This window comes from Anarhichas minor, unplaced genomic scaffold (assembly GCF_050575085.1).
Source record: "Anarhichas minor isolate MPS153535 unplaced genomic scaffold, ASM5057508v1 ptg000041l, whole genome shotgun sequence".
NCBI classification, from domain to species: domain Eukaryota; kingdom Metazoa; phylum Chordata; class Actinopteri; order Perciformes; family Anarhichadidae; genus Anarhichas; species Anarhichas minor.
The window spans coordinates 617,331-640,766 of record NW_027466487.1 but is presented as its reverse complement, the minus strand read 5'-3'; the positions used below and the strand labels follow the sequence as shown (position 1 = coordinate 640,766).

Below are 23,436 nucleotides of genomic sequence, written 5' to 3'. Positions count from 1 at the left end.
ACTACGCTCGACAGAAAAAAAACAACGGCTTCTTGCAAGGCGGGTAATCACAAGGATGCCAGGGAATGAATATCTCAAAGTTCAAGTAGGTCAAGAGAAAAGTAGAGAGCTGAATCCAATCTCCTCCTCAGTTCCCTCCCTCCGGCTCCAGCCGCGGCCCCAGATTGGGAGAGCGATCCTCTTCACTTCCAGCCTGGTAAATCACATTGTCCACCAGGGGTTGGATGTGACTCAGGGGCCTGACGGGAAGTGGAGGAGCCTGAAACTGCTGGTAAGCCCCGACTGGAATGTCGTCTGTATCAGCGTCGCTAAAGACCAGTGGCTTTTGTGAGTCTGTGTGCCCCGTGAAGGGCCGGTCTGTGTCAAACTCCCCGTAGACCCCCATCTCTGCCCCCTTCCTCAGCAGGTCCGTGTAGACCAGAGTGTCCTCAATGGAGGCGTACACGTGGGACTCGTTGTCCTCGCGTGTTTTTGGGAAGCCGTTGTGTCCTGGCAGGAAGCTGGTGCCGTTTGGATTGTAGATGGACACTTGATGACTCAGCTCCTTCTTCTTCTTCCTGTTGAGCAGAAGACGATGGAGAGCTTAAGAGTTACATACGGCATCAAACTGTTTAGTGAAACACTTTCAAATGAATGAGGAAATCTCTAGCAGGTTGAGGCAAACATGTAGTTTAACAAAGCACTTCACTATATTTTATAAAACAATAACTTGCAGAATTCTTTCCACAAGCGAGCAATTCGAAAAGACAAAAATACCTAATTTTAAAGTATAAATGATCAAATTTGAAGAATAAAACATGAAGCCGATCCACTCACCTAATCACCACACAGACAGCTACCAGCACGATGACAAAAATGACCAACAGAGCAGCCACCACACTCAGGATGATGGTCAGCAGACGGCCTAAATGAGAGAAAACAACAGACACAATCTTTCATGAACACTTTCTGTTGTACATGAAATTAAGAGTCCATACAATTAAAAAAGAAGCTACTGAAGCCTGAAGATTAACACTTTCATTAACCTCTTCTGACTCATGACAAATGGATTGGATTGTCTACAGTCGGCAGCCATGCTAAACACAAAGTACAGAACCGCATGTAAAAGACGTGAAAGCACGTGTTATTAATTTACAGTTATCTAGTGTGCAGACTCCAGCATGGCTAAAGGTACCACTTAGAGAAGATACCTTTAAAACACACAGTCCAATTTTGTATTTTTTGAATTACAGCTTACACAAAACTACAATGCAGACGGAGTAACCGTACAGAATGTCCTCTTACTCTTCTGCAGGGTGACCTTGGTGATGACGCTGAAGTCCCCTCTTTCAGGCTTACAGTTGGACATGTTTAGGTAGAAGTTCGAAGTGACGGTGATCTCGCTCTTGGCATGCTCGTCCTCCCTGCGGCTGTAATCCTCCTCCAGGTAGCCGACTCTCTGCACCCTGATTCTAGTGTGGCGGTTGCTGCACTTGGGCTGGCTGAGGTTGGCAAACATCAGGTGAGCGTCCATCTTCGGGGGGACGGCGACGATCCAGGAGACGGTGGTGAAAGACTTCATTCCTACTGGCCAACCAGGAGTAGCCAAATGGACAGGAGTGTCTCTCTTTGGAAATACAGTGAATATGTAACTTTCTGAAAATGATTAGAAAGAAAGGAATGTTTAATATCACTGAAAAACATGCATTTAATGTATTTATTTCATTCGTTTGGCTTGTTACCTGCTATCTCCTCTTTAAAAATGGCACTCAGCATATGCTTGAGGGGCGTGCTTAGTGCTTTACCCTCCACGCGGGACACAGTGACAGTCATGTTGGTGTGGATTTGGACCGTCTTTATGGCTCCCTGAGGGCAGAAGTCTCCAATAGTAGTGCCGTCGCCTTCGGCCATTGTGATAATGATGCTGTCGTTGCACTGCTGCCCAGGTAGGGACTGCTTGAGGAGCTCAGTGGGAGAGGACAGCTCCACTGTGCCGCCCTGAGGGGGACGGAGAGTCCAGGTCACACTGCTCAGAGGGAAAGGGAAGCAGGGCGGCAGCGCAGGCACCGACAGACGGTCCGGCTTCTTCGGGCAGTCTTTGAGTCGACTGCACTCTGAAAAAGGCATTTTCACACTTCTGGTTGGAGAAACTAAATTGAAGCTGATTTCTAGCCAACGAAGATGTCTCATGAGAAATGTCCAGATTAAAAAGGAGACTACGTTTCCATAGAGCAATGTTGACTACGAGAAACGGCAACTTGTCTCAAAACCTGGACAAATTAAACCCAAACTATCTGGATACTACCAAAAGTAAGTGAGAGAAATATAGTTTTCTGAAGCGCCTCTTTAACATCCAATACTAAATAAAATGAGGGGATTACACAGATTATAATCATCCTGGTCTGTGTAATTATTAATCTAATAAAATAAAGTATGGTGAGTTATAAGAATGATTCAAGGCTTATTTTCCAGGCCCGGGGACGCTTCAATCTGGACTTACTTATGACTCTCGTGGCGGTGACTTGTACGTCTTCAGGAAAGCAGTCCTGGAAAGTCAGCTTACTCTTTGACGTCACTGTGATCTTCTCCTTCGGCACAGAGTTTATTTTCATCATGCAGACGGAGGCCGATCTCAACCTCTCGATGTGAAGAGAAAGGCCGTCCATTTTGCTCATATCCACTTCACACGACACTACAGAATGAAACACAATAAGATATTAGCATTTCCTCTGTTCACCAACTCCCACAAGCACACAAATGTGTTGGGCACCTGCGTTTCAAATCACAACCATGTCAAACAGGAATTTGAATTTCGATTTGACCGATAGAGCCGAACGGGATTCCCCCGAACGTTGAAGGAAGTGTGCTCAGTCATTTGAGACTCAGCGATGAGGCAATCTCAGAGCTCCCCTCAGATAAACGCCACGAGGCCCACTCCCCACGTCACACACGTTACTCATCCTCACAGAAGCCTTTTCATAGAGCAGGGAATTTTCTATCCCACTCCTGACTGATGAAACTGCACCCTGCTGCAACATGTAGAGGAGACATCCGTCATCCTAGAAACTATTTAATCAACAGCAAAACCTGCACCGACACTGAACCATTCACCATGTTGCTGATGACCCCCAGAAACTGCTTTCTGTTATCCTTCTTTAACGGGATACATTTGCATTCTCACATTAGCTTTCTCTTTATAAAAATAAATGATTTGACACCAACAGACAAAACATGTTTGAAGGATCAATTGTAGTTGGTAAATTTAAAGCAGATCACATGCTGAATCTCAAAAGACACCGTCTTTTAGCTGATTTATGGTCTCTACCAACTCCTGAGGGAAATATCTGTCTCTTCAGCTGCTAAATGTTCCACTAATATTAATCATCAATCGAAGGTTAAAATTTCACCCTTAGAAATAACCCATCTCAGTTCGCGTCATAGGTATAGCGTGGATAAAAACAACTTTCTTCAAGATCCAGATCACCCGCAAAATCAAACCCGTCCAGCTCTCAAGGTCTACCTGCCACTTATTTTGATCAATATTTGAGAGGTATAACATTACATCTACAGAGGGTCAAATGCATAACTATCTTGGCAGAGGTCAAAAGTTAAAAATGATAAGCAAACCTGATGAGCTTGCGCTTGAGGAAGACACCTTGAAGTTTACCGACAGTCCAGCAGAACCAACACTTCTTCTGTCCGTCTCGCAGTTCCTCAGCTTCAGGGTGAACTTTCCCTGGATGTGGTCCGGCTGCGGGTCTGTCAGACTCTGCACCGACGCCCCTCTACCTGTGCTGTGGTACTCCACCGCCGTCCCCTTCTTCACACAACGCGGCTGTGTGAGATTCAAGAACTGAATGGCTGTCTTTTGTTTGTCCGCCACCTGAAAGTACCACTCCATCACGCCGTCGTCAGGAAAATCGTCCGGGTAGTTTGGAGAGAACAACTCTAAGGACGAGGTCCCTTTTGGTAACGTCAGTGTAATTTTAGCAAGAGCTGTGAGAGGGAAAAAAAAAAAAAAAGACGCAGACAACGGTCAAACAATGTGACGTGTGACACACGGGGCATGGGCGATCAATCAGACACCAACTCACATTTGATTTCCTCCCCGACAGACACATCAAACTGGGCATCTTGCAGCTTCTGCCCTGCTGGGACGTCCAGAGAAAAGCTCCCTTGATTCAGTATCTCAGCGCTACCGACGGGTCCCATTCTGCAGTATTTCCCCACGGCCACGTTCCCTGTAGCCTGGAAGGCCTGCAGGGTGTAGCTGTGTCTGTCTGGACATCTCTCAGACGGATTGATCTGTCTCACACCCAACTTGTTGAAGTCTATTTTGAACGCTTTCGTCGCAGGTGCCTTCAGGTTCCAGGTGAACTTGCGGTTAAAATCCAGCAAAGGAAGTGAGTCGGAGTCAGCCTGGATGATGTGGCCATTGCACAACTTTGTGGTACATTCTGAGAGGAGATATTAACCGATGAATTTTACAACAAACAAATCCAACTACATTAGTTCTGCAAGATAATACAATTTCTTTAAAAGAAGAGCCATTCAAATAACGTTGCTGGAGTACTATATTTACCTATATTCCGCACAATTTCCACTTTGAATACATCTTGAGGTCTGGAGCATTCAAACTCCATTGAGACAGGAGCGCTGTCTTTTATCACGAGGGATGGACTACATTGTCGTGAGCGTCCGGCCCCTGTGCACACTTTGCAACCTTTGACCTGACTACTGCTGATGTTGAGGTAGGTGCCTCTGACCGGGGTGACGGTCAGCTTCTGGACCCCTTGGGAAAAATTGGGAATAAAGAGAAAAGGGAAAAACTTTGATTAAAAAAAAAAAAACACAGACGTTCAGTGCTGAATAACACGCATAATAATCACAATGAAATCACCTCTTATATGTCACGGAAAATCTGAATCTACGGATGTCTTGCTAAGTTATTAACAAAGTCACAATGACTAACTGCGTTGAGAGATGAGGCCAACAGCTATGACTAACCAGGCATGACCTGAGCAAACAGAGCCATGTTAAAACACACAACAGCTCCTTGAAGCACCTCTCCATTGTCTCACATATCCTGGTTTACACTCTATTATTTCTCTTTCTATATTCATATACTGTATGTATGTTTCTGGGTGTGTGTGTGTGTGTGTGGACAACACAGACACAACCTATCCTCATATGACAGATGACACATCAGATTAGGTCTGCGAGCCTTTTTTGATGAGGATATTCCTGTTTAACAGAAAACTGGTCAGTTGAGTCAACAGCAGAAACTCCTCACGGATACAACAGGCCCGTTCTTTCATTTGTGTCCTTCCTCGCGCTGATCCCGATTTATAACTTCATTTACTCAGACACGACTCATCATAGCAATCAGTAAAGTCATCCAGGTCCCAACGTATTAGCAGTAATCAGCACAATAACAACAGCTTAGCAACACTGATGTTTGATGAGACCTCCACGTGTCTCCACACAATCACTGTCCTCAAACTTGAGGACTAATCCGTGTTCATATCATCAGCGTGTCTGTCCTGCTGGTTAATAATTAAGCTGTAACTTACCTGATACAGTGAAGGCGATGAATGCAAGAAGTAAAAGCTGAAACGCGACTCCCGATGAGGACATGCTGTCCTATAATGTTCTTCTATTTGATCCGGAGGAAATGTGGTCCAGATATCTGCGCATATTTCATCGCTTCTCGTCCAGAGGTGCGACTTTAAGTGCGCCACATTTTCCTTTTCGTTTACGTGAAGAGCAGACACAACTCCTCCGCTTCCTGTATGTGTGTGTGTGTGTGTCAGGAGCAAAGGCGGCGTTAAAGCACCAGGTAATCAAAAGGCGTGGTCGGGTCGGCCATTTTGGCAGGTATCAAGTTAAACCAAAACTGCAAAATATTACTGTTTAGTTACATCTGCGGAATAATTTTGACAAATAGTTATTTGCAATTAAAAATAATATTGTGTTAATTTATTAAATAGCCTACAAAGTATATAGGCTACTATTCTTCTAATTATAGCCCAGTGGTACCATATTATATATTATAGTACTGCAGGCTCAACACGAACTCGTGAGAATAGAGTCCCAGTAGAGAAATGCTGGAGGTTGTAGCTGGTGCTGTTGGTCTGTATATTATTATACTGAGAGGTTTTCTGTTATTTTGTCCACCCCACTTACAACCCTAATTAAAAGAGGATTATTGAAGGGCTGTTGAATTGCATTGGTTAAAACTGAGCGAATTTATTAAACTGACAATTAAGTGTATTTTACATAATAATTAAATGATCAATTGGCTGTATAAAAAAAGCTTATTTTTACAGATAAACATCTACTAGTTTGTCATCATCATAAACTGGTCAGTCAGCTCAGTAGGATACTAAACATTGTTGTTTATGGATCAGGCTGGTAAAGTCTCTCTTGACTGGGTGAGCCACATAACATACACTGACACTAAAGTCACAGTAACACATTTACACTGGGGGAAAGAGCAGGTTGTATGTGGAGAAACTGTCTTTAGTTCTGGGGGGCAAAGCAACCCATGAGTCAACATGAGTCAACATGAGTTACATAAAACAACCATTTGTAGCAGATGTGGAGTAAATCTCCCAATTCCCATCTACGCAGGCAGAGGGACAAAGAGATAACCTCCTGCTCAACGGTTTTACTTCTGGTAATAATTCCACATCTGCAGTTAATACCAAGTGTGAGCAAAATGTATAATTAAAGTTGCATATAGCCCGGCATTTTCATAATGTATTTGATCATGTAAAAAACAAATCTATTTCTGCAATTTGTACCTCATCCGTGTTAAAATATGATCATTTTGGAGGGTTCATTGTGGTGCTGTTGAATTGTATTGTGTTATACTGACAGATGTTTCTATTATTTAGTCCATCCCATTTATATCAATGTGGCTCAACGAGAACAAAAACACCTCTCTGTATAATGAAATGCAGCTTAACAGCACCACAAACTACATCCTCCAAAATGAACACAGTTGATTTAACGCCTGTCTAAAACAGTTTTAGTAAAACTAAACATTATGACCTTCACAAAGGCAGATTTTATTGAATGGACTGTTGCATTAGACTGCATTGGTTTTAGCTTGATGTACCTAATAAACTGGCAACTGAGTATATTTTCCACTTTGGACCACATGTTGTGTTCACTAGAAGTAAATTGATTCAGGCTACAGAGAACAGTTCAGACAGAATCTGAGTTATAGCCTATAATCAATTTTATTAGCATTGAAACCGCTGCAACATGAATACAAATAAGCACGCCTATTGAGCTTGACATTATAAATCTAACAATATAATTATTGAAACCCTCTCTATATGTCAATCAGAAACAACATCTATCTTTTCAGAACGTATTGGGAAAAAACTATTACATTTACTTTGAACAAGACTATAGGTTATATATGTAACAGCACACTTTAAAGTTCAGTTTTCAGTGCAAAAAATCCTACACATGGGATAAGGCAAAAACTTTCTAGAAAGATTAAAAACTATACAAACACTGTTTAAAGAGAAAAGTGTGCACAGTCTACGCTGACATAATCTATAGGAAGGCCTACAAGGGTATACAAAACACATTGGTGTTGGTCCCAGATTACTATTGGCTAGTATAATCCATCATACTTTACCTTGGTTGTCTTAATCATGAGGAGCTCTAATAAGGATTAAAGAACACCCAAAACTAAAAGATTTGGTCAAAGTGTCTCCAAAGCTCCTCAATCATTCATTCAGGTGAACAGTTGAATGGCTACAATTATAGTATAGGCAGCACAGGCTAATTATAATAAAGATTATTTCAATTATCTCGGTCTCCTCTGCTCCATCCCATTGGGCAGAAATCCTGCAATGATCGGGACTGGCCATATGAGAGCAGCAACACTCCACACAATGATGACCAAAGTCATGAAACAAGCCACAAGTGTCGACTCGATGGGCTTTCTGTTCAGCCTCCAACTTTTGTCCCCCTTCAGCTCGTCGAGGCTGAAATCCACGCAGCAGAAAGCGACCTGATCCCCGGCCTGCTGGCCCCTCGACCTGCCCTGACCGAACCTCCGGTACCGGGACATCCCGCAGCCCACGCACAGCCGCAGCTCCTGCTGACCCCCGGTGACCCCGAGGTGCTCGATGACGACGGGGGAGATCGCCCTGTTCAAAGACGCGGAGAAAAAAGCCCTTCCGTGGTTGTTGGTGGTGTAGATGAGCACGTCACACTGGAAGCCGAAGCTGCTGTCCCAGCGGGCCACCAGCGAGGTGGGCTGGAGTCTCTGGACGCTCACGTTGCACTGGGACATGGTCTGCAGGGAGGAGCCGTCGGGCAAGGCGTCGCTCTCCTCCACAGACCTCTTGGAGAAGCGCACGTCCACCTCCAGGTTGGACAGGAACCCGTTGGAGGAGTTGTTGGGCGGCAGGAGGAGTTCCTCGTCGCTCCAGCCCTGACATCGCTGGAGAAGTCCGGCCACCGCGGTGAGAGCCAGCAGGAGAGTCGGAGAGTCGTTCAGCATGGCACAGGGCGCGTCTGTCCTGCTCGCATGGTGCTGTGACGATCCACAGGCGACGGGCGAGGCGTGCAATGCTTCAAAACGCCAGTCGCCAGTGGTTTTTTAATAACGCCGCTCCCGATGGAGAGATTTAATTCCCTGCCCGACTTGTTTGAATGGAAACGTCCAAAGCCTGTCACATGCGCGTGTCCCCCGCTCCTCTTTTGGATATTGTTTGGCTTCTGACTTGATCTCCAAATGTGCCCTGCAGTCGCTGTACAGTAGAAGAAGAAGAAGCGGCAGGCAGGGCAGCACCGCGCGCTGCCTTCATCACAGCCTGGAGCGTCTCTGAGCGTCACTCCCTCTCTGTCACTTCAGGTGTGAGCGGCGCTGAGCACGAAAACACAGGAGGAGCGGTGAGGGGAGAGCCTCCAGTGCGCAGGGACAGAGGTTCAACGCACATCTTCCAATCAGCAGTCCTCACATACACATGCTCAATGCAACTTTCTCAATGAAATGAAAGGATTTGAAAACAGAAATCCAGCCTTGTTGTCGCTGTCTCTGTGTTGATTTGCGACTTTTGCATTTCTCTCTCCAGCATGATAAAAGACTGAATAATAGAAATAATTGAGACGAAACATTCTGTGGCATAACCATGCTCATTAGTCGGTAATAACATGAGTATATTTATATTTAACTGATCTGTTACTGATTCTCTTTCAATAAATTCTACCATCATAAAGGTATAAATGCTGTTTCAAAACCATCTTACTGCCATGAATAGAAGTCTGGTGGGATAGCCGTGAATCCTTTATCTATTTATTGTGTTGGCTTAAAATCAGTGACATTTAAATATGGAGACCCAAACATATTGGAATAACCCAATTAAATGCATGTAAAACACCCCTAGGTTATAAAAACTAGCAACGTTGCTCAGCCATGGAGCCATTTTCATCCTGAAAGTGAAGCTTAACACCATTCTAACTTCTGTATTTTTTAAATTCCATTTCAATGAAATAGACGTTGATTCCCTTTAAGGTCAATAAGCTTAGAAACATGCTGGGATTGTCATCATGCGCCAGAGAGCTAAAAGATCAGAAGTTAATCTTGATCCCACGCAGGAAAGATTAACAAGCAACCTTTCTGTGACAATCACTGAGCCCAGCATGAATGCTGGCCACTGATAGTAGCTCCACTGGCAGCAGGGGCTCAGGTGCCTTGCTCAAGAGCACCAAAGCAGTGATGATGAGGTAAAAGGCAAGGGCTGCTCTCTCACTACCTCACCAAGATGAATTCCCCTCCATTCAGTGATAAAACCGCAGTAGTTCAAGAATGCAAGGACGGATTTTATGCAAAATATTCCATTTGGAAAATCTTAAAAAAATACTGCCATTCATCATTTTAATTCAGGCATGAAATCAACTCTTCTCTGTGCTGTTTATTTGACTACGGTTACCTAAACAGATTGTGTGTATGGGCGATATATCAAATGCAATAAATAGAAAGCAAAAACAATAATGACAAAATGAAACTTTTGTTTTGTCTCGCTCATGAAAACATCTAAGAGAGGGAAACCCAACAGTCCGTTATCTGTCTCTTGTTTGTTCATCTGTTCTCTGCTCTGAGAGCTTTCTGTACGTTGGTGTGTGTTTCTCTCAGCCATATTGTGTACTCAGGGGCAGCCAGATTCATCAATAAACATGTGCCTCCACTGTGCTGCAGCAGCAGGGGTTTTGTACACAGTGTGTATCACCTGGCTGCTGTATCTGATGCTGAAGAGGACCCTTACCGTCTTTGTGTTTTGGATCCAACACTTTATCACAAACAGCAAGTCTGATTACATTAGCAGCTGGGGACACAGCTGCAGTTAATCTCAGTTTTGTGGGGTTGTAATAACAGTTTAAATATCAGGAGTAGTGGTTGAACACCTGGTCCATTTTGGCGAGGAGGGTTTCAATCTGCGGTCACCATGTGAGCCAGCGTTGGCTTGAACTCAACCCCAGCCGTTAAAAAACAATGTTCATGCAACTCAGAGTTGAAGTGGACTGATGATAGAAACGTGACCAGGACTGTCCCTCACCAGCCTGTCAGGACTGCACAATATACTTTAAATATATCCAGGAGTGTGTGGTTCAAACCAGACAAATCAAATTCAAATCAACAGTTCTGTTGATAAAGAAATATATCATTCTTTTTACATTTTATAGGTGTTGCTCTCATTGTGTCCACCCTCCTGAAGACATGTCTTCCCTCCTCCTCTTCTGGTAACCTCTTCCAAACGGTTGGTATGGCTTTTAAAGAGGAAACAGCCATGCCTTTTACCAGAATACTCTTCCTAACAATGTATACATAATGCATCAGGAAATATAATAAGCTATTAACAGAATCAGGTCATTGACCGGAGGCAAAATCATGATGAATTATTCTCTTTCATCTTTGCAGGCTGGCAAATATGAATGTCACTTGTATGAATTGTTTTCTTCTGTGATGTCTAAATGGTGTAATTTGCTCCAGAGGCCTGCCTCCGTGTATTTGATGTGAGGACCATCAGAAGTGAAAGATGCTTTGGTGTCAATTTGCTCCTGAAAGTCTTAGTCCCCTTGTCTCTGTTTGATTATGACAGGGAATTCTACTTAACGTTTTTGCTTTAAAACAATCAAGTCGTTGCTTGTTTCTCTTTCTGCACATTCAGACATCTCTCTGCTGCTCGCAAAACACTCCCACACGCTTCCAAATGCTGGTCCCTCCTCATCAGATATGCTCTAGTCTAGACAACGTACTGGTGAACAGAGCAAGAAAATGTAAATGACTTTCGTGTTCATTACTTATGCTATAAAAATGTAAATTGCTCTTGTGCCGAAGGAGAATTTATGAAAGATTCATTTTCTTAAAACGTGGCTCTTTATTCAGGAAACCAAAAAGGAGGACCTGTTAGTGGCTCCTGGCTGACTCTGAGCTGGATCAGACGCCATTAGTCCGACTCACCGGCTCACGCGGACAACGGACTTCATTAGAAGTTGAGGATTGGAGAACGTGCGTCCTCACAGACACAAACGTTCAAGCTCCCCTTTTCCCGTCTGAGCCCAATGTGAGTCCCCCAAGTCTCCATGTAGGCCTGTCACACCACCAATCACTGCCGGGACTCATCACCACGGCAACAGTGTGGTGTCGAGGACATATTCTGTTTAGTTGATAACGATCATACAACTGTTATTGTCATGTTTGGTGTCAGTGTGGATGCTATTGCAGGGCACAAACATTCATGATGTTGTGTTAATATCCGTTAGAGTGTATCAATCACACAGCTGCAGCGGCTCTCATTCCTCCTCTGAAGAAACGACACAAGTCTGGACAGCGCTGGAGCACAGAGCGTTCATAAGATGATATTAAATTCAGGCCTTGATGCCAAACATTTTGAAAAAGGGCCTCATCAACACCTGCAAATTAAATCGCATTACTTACATACTGTAGTGGATGAAATATTCATCCTTTATTTAGCCTGTGTTACACAAGTTCAGTTTACTCATCAGGAGGAGAACGACTCCACTGAAAGGACATTTCTGATTATCATGTTTAAGAGAAAGCCTGTGTGTTATGGAGTTGGCACATGGAGTTTGACATAAGTGGGCATTTATCAGGCATTGAGCGTCTAACAAAGGTGCCACTGAGTTGCATTATGAGAATTGTAGGATCGACCATTGTAGGAGCTCATACTGGAGAGAAAAAGTCATGATTGGCCTCAGCTGCTCCGATGTTGATGTCTTTTTTTTTTAATCGGTCTCTTGTGAGTCCCAGCTTTATGAAAGTGTGATGCTAAATTGTTGTTGTACCCTTTCAAGTAAAATAACCAATATATCAATGTAAAACGGCTTTATTAAAACCCTGAAATAAAAATTACAGACGTAAAATACAGTTTTTTTTTACTGTGTGGATTATTCTTGTGAACTAAAGTAAATTGTAAATTGAGCAAGCCGTCAAATAAATGTTATGGATTAAAAAGTACAGTGTTGAACAGGAACCCGTACAGTGTTGCAGTGGAGTAGAATTCAAATGATCACTTTCAACCACTGCTTATAATTTAATTGCATATTGTTTTGTCTTCATATGATTAAACATATCCCAATTACTGCTATAAAGTTATAGCCTCTCACTGTCAACCTTTAGGCGAGAGCAATTCAAATGCTCAAGACTGCGTGTGGAAATTAATTTCGAAGTATTCAGAGTATTCGTATGTTAATAAGATTGTCACCCGAGCCTCAATTACAGCCGGTTTGAGTGCATCTAGTCGAGCGGAGAGGGATCTGAGGAGTTGTACACTAATTAGCTACATTAATTGCCAAGGAGCTGCTCTGAAATCAGGCAGAGTGGATGGGGAGTCAGAGGGGAAGACGTAACAAATGTTTTTCAGCTCGTCTGTTGCAGAATCTGCATTTTTCATCTTCAGTGAGTGAAAGCTTTGCAGCAGTGCGAGAGAATTAGAGCAAGAAAGATCAGCGTAGAGAGTGATGCTGCCTGCCAGACACTTCTGAACGGATTATTTAAGATCTTGTTCCAGATCCAAACCTCCTCATCTCCTCCTCTGTACTTCCATGTTTCTCTCTCGGGCCTTTGTCCTCTGTGAGAACAGATAAGTGAAGGACCATCAATGTGAAACCGGTCCTGGAAATAACATCACACTTATCAGGCTCCCTGAACCACGGTCAGAACCACCATCGGCCTGCTGCCCGCCATTCTCTGGGATGGCGTGAGATTACTTCTCTGTGGCACCGACGGCCTACTTCTCATTGAAGCGGGTGCGGATTGTGAATCACACACCCGTTCATGAAAGGTCATCGTTGGACAGGTGAAGACAAGTTAGCCCCCCCACCCACCCCTCCTTTACCTTCATCTGCTTTCAACCTAACGCATTGCTGCTCCGGCCACTCTCCGTGGTCGTTTGTCATCTGGTTCTCTGCTGGTGAAATGCAATCTTCCTTCAAAGCAGGGAGCACAGGGGTGATTACCATGGGCTGTTTGTGGTGGTGGGAGCGGGGAGGCGGATGTGGCTGGAGAAGGAGGATGATTGGTTGCTTTCAAAAGTGATTTGTTTGGAAAAACAACAGAGGCTCATTGTACCTGAGATGCAATAAGCAGTCCAAAAATGATTAAAAGACTTTGCCATTACACTGAGGAATGATGCCATGCAGGTTTTTTTTTTACTGTTAATTATTATCAAATAAAAAGAAGTGGAACACTGAGACAAAGCTGGCAGATATAAAGAGGATGACACTTTCTCAGAACCGATTCCACGTTTTATTTCAGTGTGTTCTTTTTCTCAACAAATTTCCGGCAATAAATTGGCTTTGCTCACTCAGACGCTCCCTGAGGACATCGTGCCTCCATCTGCTGCAGTTATATCATTTTTCCTTATGCGTCAAGTTATAGAGGACCATTATTTTGAAAATAATATTGACCTGGAGGAGACAAATGTCCTTGAGTGCAGACCTCACAAGCATCAGATAAGGAGATTACTTTGTGTTAGTTTATGTTTATGGTGATTACCCTGATTGCCATCTTTTTTGTTCAATCAGCTTAAGAGTCATGTTCTCAATGTGAACACTAAATCATTTTATTATTGATAATGTTTTTTTTAGCTCTTCTGACTGTTTTGGGAAACCGATGATATGGCACATCTGTGAAACAAAAAAATATATATATTTTTTTGCATGTGTCATTTTCACTATCAAATAAACAAATGTGAAAGTGTCAGTAAAATACACACAGGAATGTGCAGCGAGAGAGAGAGAGAGATATGCAGCAATGGTCCCTGACTGGAATCAAACTAGGAATGGTTATGCGTCTTATTTACTCGGCTATTGATCATCCATCCAATCAGGATTAGGCAACAATCAAATCTGAGGACAGTTGTGGGGTTTTCGTTTTTTTTTTAATCTTTACCCAGTTAACTCTTCTTTGTGTGTTTCATGTAGCCCTTTGTCCATGAAATGACACATTAAGTCCACATTCACAAAGACATTGGATGTATTTTGTACTTGGTCTTGGAATGTGTCCCAGTTATCAAAGGATTAAAGGTATAATGTCTGTCATATTCACAGTGTCCTCCACTGCTTTAGATCAGGTCTAGTTCAAACAGTCATATTGATTCGACACATGAAAGCGCTTCACTGCCGGCTGACTAGAAAAAGTGACTTCCAAGCTAACCTTCTTTTGCCCTCAGTACACCTACTGCATCCTTCATGTGGGCACACTTTGATTTTCCTTGCTTTGTGAAACAGTTTTGTAATTAATAGAATGGAGCACCAAAACAAAACAGAGCTGGAGGAGCATATTTTCCAAATGTGTCCAGGATTTCAGCAAGAATTTCAAGTTTAAACAAATGATAAAAGATCATTCTCTTGCACCTGCAGTCCTCGGTGAAATACTGTAACGACGAGGAAGTGAGTACCAGACTCATTCATCAGGGAGCCTCCCTCTGTATCTGCAGACAGATCTTTGGCTGTAAAGAGTCAGTGTCTCAACTGTGTCAAAAACTCATTTCCCTCTCTCATTCCTCCTCTTCAGCCACATCCTGTTGTGCCCTGAGCAGAGGCGCCCAGTTAACTCTGATATACGACGGCAGGCCGGAGCAGAGCCCCGGGTTTATCTCTCTGACGTCAGAAAACTGAGGAACTCTATCTCCTGCTAATTACACCCCCCACCCTCCCTTTTCTCTCCCCACACCGGCTCTGACTTCTTCCCTCCTTCACCGCTTCTGTATGCACGTCAGATCAAAGGTGAGAGCCACAGGGAGAGCTCTGATCAGACACTGCCTCCTTATCTTCTTCCTCAGAGCTCCTCGGCAATGTGATGAAGATGAGAGTGAGAGTGAGGAAGGTGTTCTCTCAGTCAGTAATCACTTTACGCTGATATTGAAGTAAGTTGATCAAAGAAATAGTTCTCCTCTCAGAAATCAAGTATAGTGGCAGCCCTTGTTGTGCTGCTGGCAGTAAATTTGTGAATTATTTCAGTTATATTTTATGGTAATTCTCCCTACGTGGGACTATGATTTGAGTGGATTTACTTTGGTAGATGCAAAAATAAATGCTGCACATTTGACCCCAGAGGATAAAAGAGAATTTAAAACAACAAACCAGTGTTTAAACAATAAAGTTTTGCTTGAATATAGTTTAAAATCTATTTTCACTGCGATCCTTGATGAAAGATAAAGTAAGAGTTTGAGGCAAAACAGAAAATGGCTTCTTTGTTTCTCAGGTTGAGAAACATCTCTCCTCCACTTTGTATTTTTAGCTACAGGTCCTTATAGTTCATCAGGAAAACCCTTCTAATGTACTGTTTGATGTGCAAAAGAGCTGCCAAGCATCTGGACCAAAATCCATTTATTTACAACTTTTACATTTATTATATATATAATTGCAGTGTTGATGGCTTATTGTGAGTTAATGACCCACACGTATCTATAAATGCATTACAAACATGTATAACTGCATTGTTTAGGAAAGATACGGCCAATAGAGATTCTTCACAACAGTAATTATAATAACAATAATAAATAAAGATCTATACGTCATCAGTGAATAATTCATTTATTTTTAATAAAGCCAATAAAACGTTTTAAAATGTGTATAAATGAATGTTATAAGTGGTATTAAAAGGAATAACAAATGAAAATGAGACTCTTAACAATGATTGCAATTTGTTTTGTCAAATTTGCATATTTTGGTTAATTCAGCTGGGGGCAGTGATTTTACTGGAATAAAAAATAGATTGGAGGTTTAGATTGGAGGTTAATGAAAAATGTAAAAAAATAATATTAGGCTGAGGAAAATAAAGGGTGATAAGGTAACAAACAGAGCCGTCACTCACTGAAATAACTGAAAGCAACAATGAAGCTCTGGCAATCAGACATGTATGCAGGCATGCACGTACGCTCGCACACACACACACACACACACACGCACACACACACACACACACACGTTGTTTATACATGCAAGATCAAGAAGTGGAAAATGTGAACATGCAGAGGTAAAGTAGATATAAAAGTATTATTGGTTTGCATGAAAAGTCTCTTATAAAATATATGCATCGTGTAAAAGAACATGGGTTGTCCTTGTCGACGTACGCCGTGTTGATAAAGTTGATTTAAATCCAAGATGGCGACGCCTATGGCGAAGTCGTGTTCCAAGGAAGCAGGTCATTTACAGCGTATGTAAAAGCGGAGTATGACATTCATATCACCAACTATTGGATTTATGTCACTACGACCATACCACTGAAATAAAGGACCAGGAAATAAAACGGTAAGCACCTTCAAAGTGAAATGTAACGTTGTTTTAACTTCCACTGTGACTCGAGCAGCAGACAAACGAAACATTAAACACCATCACAACACTTGAACCAGCTGCTATACGTTGTATTTGTAGCTAACAGTGGAGCGGCTGCTCTGCTGTGTGGAGAGGCTACGAGGATAAACCGGTATAATGTAATGTACTGCTAGCGTAATGCTATGTAGCCTCTCATTGTAGCCTCAGCATGGTTCCTCTGTGTGTCAAAAGAGCGTGTTGAGGACCCGAGCCAGCGTTACGCAGTCCAGTGTTGACACGTGACACATATAAGTCCGATAAGATGTGAAAAAGCACTAAAATACTTGACAGCTCATTTTATATATAACTGACCTGTCAGCAGTCTGCCGAACTATGCAAACAACATTTCAGTATTCAGAGGTAAATTGATTTACATTCAACAATTTTGCAACTTATTAAACAATCTTAATTGTAGGCTGTGGCAGAGGAGTGAAAACCATTCATATTGTAGTGATGACCATTGGGGCTTTCAGGTGTTATTTATTATAGGACTGCAACTATTCATTATTTAAATCATCTGTTAATCTGTCGATTACTTTCTGATTCTCATTTGGTCTTTAAGATGTCAGAAAACAGTGGAAAGTGTCTAGAAAATATAAATGTGAATTTATGAAATTACAGTTCTTTAGAGCAGACTAAAGCAGCAAATCTTTGTTATTTGAGAAGTTTGAACAACGAGGTAATATTTGGTGTTTTCAAAATTCTTGCTGATTAATTAATTAATTATGCAACATTTATATGTTATTAAGAGGTCGCTGTAATATCACGACTGGGTAGCGTTTGAAACTACTTGCTGCAGGCACAAATATAATACCTATATAATAATAGAAGTTTTTGTACTTCTCAAAGCCAAACTCTTTAAATGCGTCAGTGTTTCAATTTAATTATAAGTCCTAACACGAAGCAATCGTACACTAGTTTTTGCATGAATATAATACAGTCGTAAATGAGCAAGATTATGATTTAAATCTGAATAATTATTTCAGCAACACAAAGAGTTTGACTGAGTACCGATTCCAGCTGTCACCACATGACACACTTCAGCTGGTACCCAAAAAGTACTGAAGTCCCAGAATCTGAATAAGACAATCCAGATGTTCAGAGAAAGACTTCTTCTGTTGTAGTGAACCAGCTTGTTGTCGGCAGCGTTCAGTCACTCTTCACAGGACACCCGAGCGGATGAGCCGAGTCACCATAGAAACATTTTCTCCGTCTCTCGCCTCGGCCCACTCACTTGTACCTCCAGAGAAGCACGCAACCTTGAGCGCTCGGCTCTCCCAGCCTCAGCCTGAGGGAGGAGCCTCGGCTGCTGGTTGTACTCCGGAGAATTTAGTGAAAAACACATTCCCACAAGCAGGTGGGTGGCGGAGCGGAGCGAGCAACTGGTTTTACACTCATAGAGTCCCCCCCCTAAAGATCTGTCCATCGTGGTCATTAAATCCTTGTCAGATTCTTGCTAAATGATGTGGAGACTTGCAGTTTCCTCACACTCTTTTCATCCAAGCTGAGTCAATTAAAGAGAGTTCTCCCACAGCTTTGGATAAACAACAATCCTCATTTTTATTTACCTCGTTTCCATCTTCATCTCTGGTGTCAGGGCGTACTTCACAGCAGCTATGAAGGCCTTGCTGTCTGACATCCAGATGCGTCACTGCTGTGAACATATTCTCTTGTCGGGTTAGCAACAGTTGACTGTGCGGATATCTCATGTTACCTTGGAAACTGTCTGTGTGTGTGCGTGCGTGTGTGTGTGTGTGTGTGTGTGTGTTGGATAGGAGACAAATTTAGGTCAAATTGTTTTATTCTTACATGCAGTTGACTGTCTAACCTACATAAAGCCAAAGCGACGTCTAGCCTCACAGCTGTGCTCGTGCAGAAGAGTGACATCCCTGTTAAAGCATTTCATCCTCTCTATACAAGTAAACACAAACATATTCTTCCACGCAGGTGATGTCCTGAGGCGGTCAGAGCAGTTCATATCCTGTAGTGCAAAGATAAGTGTATAAAATCGCAGTGCAGATCTGAAGCAGAGAAATCTGTGAATAATCAGATGATTTGAAAATGTCATCCTCACATCTGAGCAACGGCGGGCAGTATTAATAGGAAGAGCCTGTCCAGAGCCGAGCATAGTCACATCAATGCTGAAATAAACCCTCTTATTCCTCAAAGTCATGCTGTTGTGTGAGCGACGTGGTGCGAAGAACACCGACTGTGAGAGAAAACTGTGAGACTGTGTTTATCTTAAATGTGAATATTTTCAGGGTTCTTTTCTCCCTTATGACAATAAACTGAATATCTTTGCGTTGTTGATGAAACGACACACTTGAGCACGTCATCTTGGGCTTTGAGAAACGCTGATCAACATTCTTCACCATTCTGTGACATTTTAAAGACTCAACAACTAATTGATTAATCAAGAAAATAATCAACAAATTAATTAACATTGAAAAATAATTGTTAGTATCAGTCCTAGTTATGTATAAGAGTGGAACAGAGTGCTGCAGCGAAAGATTGTTTCAATTATTGATCAATCTGCTGAATCTGAGCGGTCCAAAGTTGGCGATTTATTTTCTGATCGATTAATAGACTAACTGTTTTTGCAGCACATCTGTTAGATCTTTTATTATGTGATCTTACCTGCATTGTTTTTTCACTGTATCTGTCTGTGTCATAGGTGTCAAAGCCATGCAGGTGTCCGTGAGAAGGCTGGCTCTGTGTCCACTGGGTGTTTCCCGGTTTTCCGGCCAAATCGGCGGCGCTCTCCTGAGCCCAGTAGCCGGCCTCCTGTCCACCAGACTCCGCACCCTGTTCAGTGAGACGGGAGTGTGGGAGAAGGACTATAAAACAGAGACCCGACGCAGAGTGGAAGAATGGTGGCACCCACGAATTATGGCACAGTGGCAGAACGATGCGCTGGAGGAGGTGAGGAGGCCGTTACTTTTCACCCAGTTTCCTAAAGTCTTTAGCCCGGTGACGTCACGACAAGCCAAATACATCTCTCTCTCTCTCTCTGTGTGTGTGTGTGTGTGTGTGTGTGTGTGTGTGTGTGTGTGTGTGTGTGTGTGTGTGTGTGTGTGTGTGTGTGTGTGTGTGTGTGTGTGTGTGTGTGTGTGTGTGTGTGTGTGTGTGTGTGTGAGAACATATACTGGTTTCAGAAACCTGGATACCTCCTTTTTTTGTTCTGAATTATTTAAAGTTTTGGAGGTTGGTGTTTTCGAAGCGTCACCAATTGCTTATTTTTCACCAGATTGTGTTGATTGGATCTCTGGCACTCAATTTATAACTTCAAGATGTGACCGAACTGTACTAACACGACACCACAGAAACATCTGGAAACATTTAGCTGCAAGAAAGTGAAAATTAGTGAAGATATGAATTTTGAAAATTATAGATTCTTACTGTAAAACATTCATAAATGTTGCAAATCATCCTTTGACTTTCTTTGATGTTTCAACCCAATCTAGTGAAGAATGGCCGATTGGGGAATCTTAGAATACACTAACGTCCAAAACTACATAAAACATTTTGCAAGGTTTTGATTTAATAGCTGTTGGAAGAATAGAAGAGAATCCATAAAATGAACTGGGAGGCTTTGGTGAACTGTTTGGAGTGACCCAACATGTAAACACCTCATCCAGGTTCATATCATTCTGTGGAAACCATTGTATGAACTATTAAATGAACAAAACGTTCAGTTTACAATACGAAACAGAGAAAAGCAGCAAATCCTCAAATTTGAGAGGAACCAAAAGACAAAATCCAAAAGAATGACTTGAACGATTACGAGATGATTAAAAATAATTACGGATTCATTTTCTGTCAATCTACAAGCAGCCAGAAATAAAAACCGTCTTATGATCGTGTATAGAGCAGGGATACGAATAACCAGGTTCCTCGTGCTCAATGTAAACATATGATTAAAACCAAGACTCGCTCTGTATAAACAGCTGTCAACACTGATGACTGAGTGAAATACATATATTCTGGATTATATGTATACATAGGAAACACCTTCACCCTTTTCTTTAGGATGAATTGATTAATGGGTCATTAGGCGTTCCCAGCTATTACTGGCGCTGGCCCCCGTAGCTCGCCTCACTCCCGGAGCTCTGGCTGATTATATATCCTAATGGTCCGACCGCGTGGCTGTCTGGGACGGACCGACATTGATTAAGTGTGTCCATGACAGCCCTGGTCCCTAATTGATTTATTGGAGAATTCACGACTCGGGTTTCCTGTAATCGTGTATCGCTGGGTGTAGCCAGCACTCACTGTGTTGCCTTGGTGAAAGCGTTGTGACTGTAAATCAGGCATAACCGGAGCATACAGTACAATAACGCACCAGAAGTCAGTCAGCGCTCTCGCTCTGTATGCGATGAGCTGTTATTCCTGTCCTCGTCAGGGTAATGAAGCGTCTTTTATACGAGTCTGATAATGGAAAACGAACCCCCTGCGCTGTTATTGACGTTTCTCAGGATTGAAATCAAGGTCTTTTCCACATCTCATTAGGTTTTCTTACAGCTCTGTACAACATTTTGTTTTCCCAGAGTTCCAACAGGAAGAAGTTTTATGTCCTCTCCATGTTTCCGTACCCATCAGGCCGCCTGCACATGGGACACGTACGAGTGTACACCATCAGTGACACGATCGGCCACTTCCAGAGAATGAGAGGCCACCAGGTATGTCTGCTCCCAGGAAATGTGTTTTCATCATTTCCTATGCCATCCTATGCCATCCTATGCCCTGCCTCCTCTGCTGTCTCTTAGAGGCAGGATCAGGTTTTGGACTTGTGATTTGAGTTTAACGGACAGGTTACCAAACCATGTTGTGATGCCATAATGGACGAAAGATTGAAAGGCTGCCCTGTTGAACAATAACATAATGCTTTTATCCACTCCGTGGACTGAGTCTTCGCATAAAATGCAGACGCTGACTGATTCGTGAACAAACATACTCCACTTGATAAGCCTGTTGTAACGGAGAATCACAGTAAATACCAAAGTACTTGTATGTTCAACCTGCTCAACTCTCAACAGGATCTGAGGGAGTATGATATTACATGCTGAGCTGAAAGCCATGAACATTAGTCTAGCAATAGCAGTGGGATGTTCAAGGTGCCATATATTACAGTGAGTGTTTAGAGCATCATCAGTGCCTCTACCATCATTATAAGCAAATTGGAAGGTAAGAACTTCATAGGTTCCCTACCATGATGTGTTCTTTCCTAAAACTAGAAAGAAAATAAAAATGTTGGCTGTATGATAATACTATAATGTAAAATCCAGGGCTATGAGAGAAACCAGATGCTCTGCAGTGGAGCTCTTGCATCTTATTTTGGTGTAAGAACTCACAGATATATTATAGATCAACAGATTCAATATCCTATTCATTGTCTATGGAGTTTTTTTATTTAATATCACGAATTTAAGTTGTTTCCAGTCTCTAAATTAAGCAAAGAGGTGTGCATAGTCATGTAAACCCTCTCACAGGACTCAAAGCTTTTAACTTCTCAGTGAAGCACAGCTTTGGCTTTATTGTTCGTTATCTTCCTCTCACTCAGAGCCCTTTTCTGTGGCTTCACTGTCTCTGTTTTCGTTTAGACATACAGTATCACAATGGATGTGTCATCCTTGGAGGCACTTTGGGGAGCATATTTTACTGTAGGAAGCTGACATAACTGTGAGACATCTGCTGTCCTGTCTGGGTTAAAAGGTTTGAAAATTATTAGATGTTGGCTGTTCGCATGATATTACAGATGAACCACTGTTCTGTAGGGGAACATTGGGCTGTTTCATGTAGAGATGGTACATAACATTATGCAGGAGTGACTTTCTGATATTAACACGGAAGGACTTTTTGCCTCAAAAGTCTTACTATACTTGCTATATACAATCCATAAAGGTCATTTCATATCTCGATAATGATACATGTCACGATGTAGCATGTTTCCTGGTAATTCAATATATAAAAAACTTGTTTTTGTAGAAATAAATTGTGCAATTTGTAGCTTATTTGACCTAATTTCAGCTATTTTTTTTATAAAGCTGACACTCAAACTGTATGTTTGCATGATGAGACATTTCTATGGCACCTATAGGATCTATTAAACCTTTTCTAAATAAATATCAGATAAATAAGAAAATGAAAGGGTTAAAGGCAAGGAGTTCCTGTAAATTGACAACCTGCTTCAACAACGCTTGAATCCACACTCGATTCTGTTGCAGTCGATATTCAGCCCTCAGTTTGAGTCCTGCTGTTGATGAAGCTGTGACCAGTTTTCTGTCAGATGGATCATCCCACTGCAGTCTCACACACACACACACACACACACACACACACACACACACACCTTCGGACATGACGCCAGCAACCTATGATCAGTCCTTCCGCTGGTCCTTGCTGGTTGTATGACGAACCTCTCCTTTTTCTTTTCCTGGTGGATTTTTCCCCGTCTGCTTCTGTCTGGTCTCTCCCCAAACAGAAACATTTAGTTTCACATGGCTGACGACTGCTTCCTGCTCAGGAGTGTACCTTTTTCTCAGCATCTGTCAGAAAGCGAACCTTGTTCCGCCGTATGCACACAGTCTG

At 42.4% G+C, this 23,436-nt stretch overlaps 3 protein-coding genes across 4 annotated transcripts in view; 1 reads left to right on the top strand and 2 right to left on the bottom strand.

The window, feature by feature from the left end:
* Positions 1-5,616, bottom strand: cdcp1a (CUB domain containing protein 1a). The gene is made up of 9 exons (XM_076109257.1): positions 5,553-5,616; positions 4,562-4,771; positions 4,074-4,436; positions 3,607-3,975; positions 2,480-2,671; positions 1,722-2,093; positions 1,270-1,635; positions 817-904; positions 1-557 (listed from the first exon to the last, which is right to left on the bottom strand). Exons 1-9 carry the CDS (start codon positions 5,614-5,616, stop codon positions 128-130), a joined length of 2,454 nt encoding a protein of 817 aa, XP_075965372.1. The 3' UTR covers positions 1-127.
* A 1,587-nt stretch (positions 5,617-7,203) lies between these two features.
* tmem158 (transmembrane protein 158) lies at positions 7,204-8,706 on the bottom strand. Its single transcript, XM_076109258.1, has one exon. It carries the CDS (start codon positions 8,507-8,509, stop codon positions 7,808-7,810), a length of 702 nt encoding a protein of 233 aa, XP_075965373.1. The 5' UTR covers positions 8,510-8,706; the 3' UTR covers positions 7,204-7,807.
* Positions 8,707-16,646: 7,940 nt separating this feature from the next.
* lars2 (leucyl-tRNA synthetase 2, mitochondrial) overlaps positions 16,647-23,436 on the top strand; it is a 31,259-nt gene continuing 24,469 nt past the window's right edge. For both annotated transcript variants that reach the window (XR_012959126.1, XM_076109323.1), the window contains exons 1-3: positions 16,647-16,785; positions 19,523-19,770; positions 21,396-21,527. Coding sequence is in view for 1 of the 2 variants with exons in the window: in XM_076109323.1 (XP_075965438.1) it covers positions 19,534-19,770; positions 21,396-21,527 (369 nt within the window). In the remaining variant the exon portion in view is untranslated. The remainder of the gene's footprint in view (positions 16,786-19,522; positions 19,771-21,395; positions 21,528-23,436) is intronic.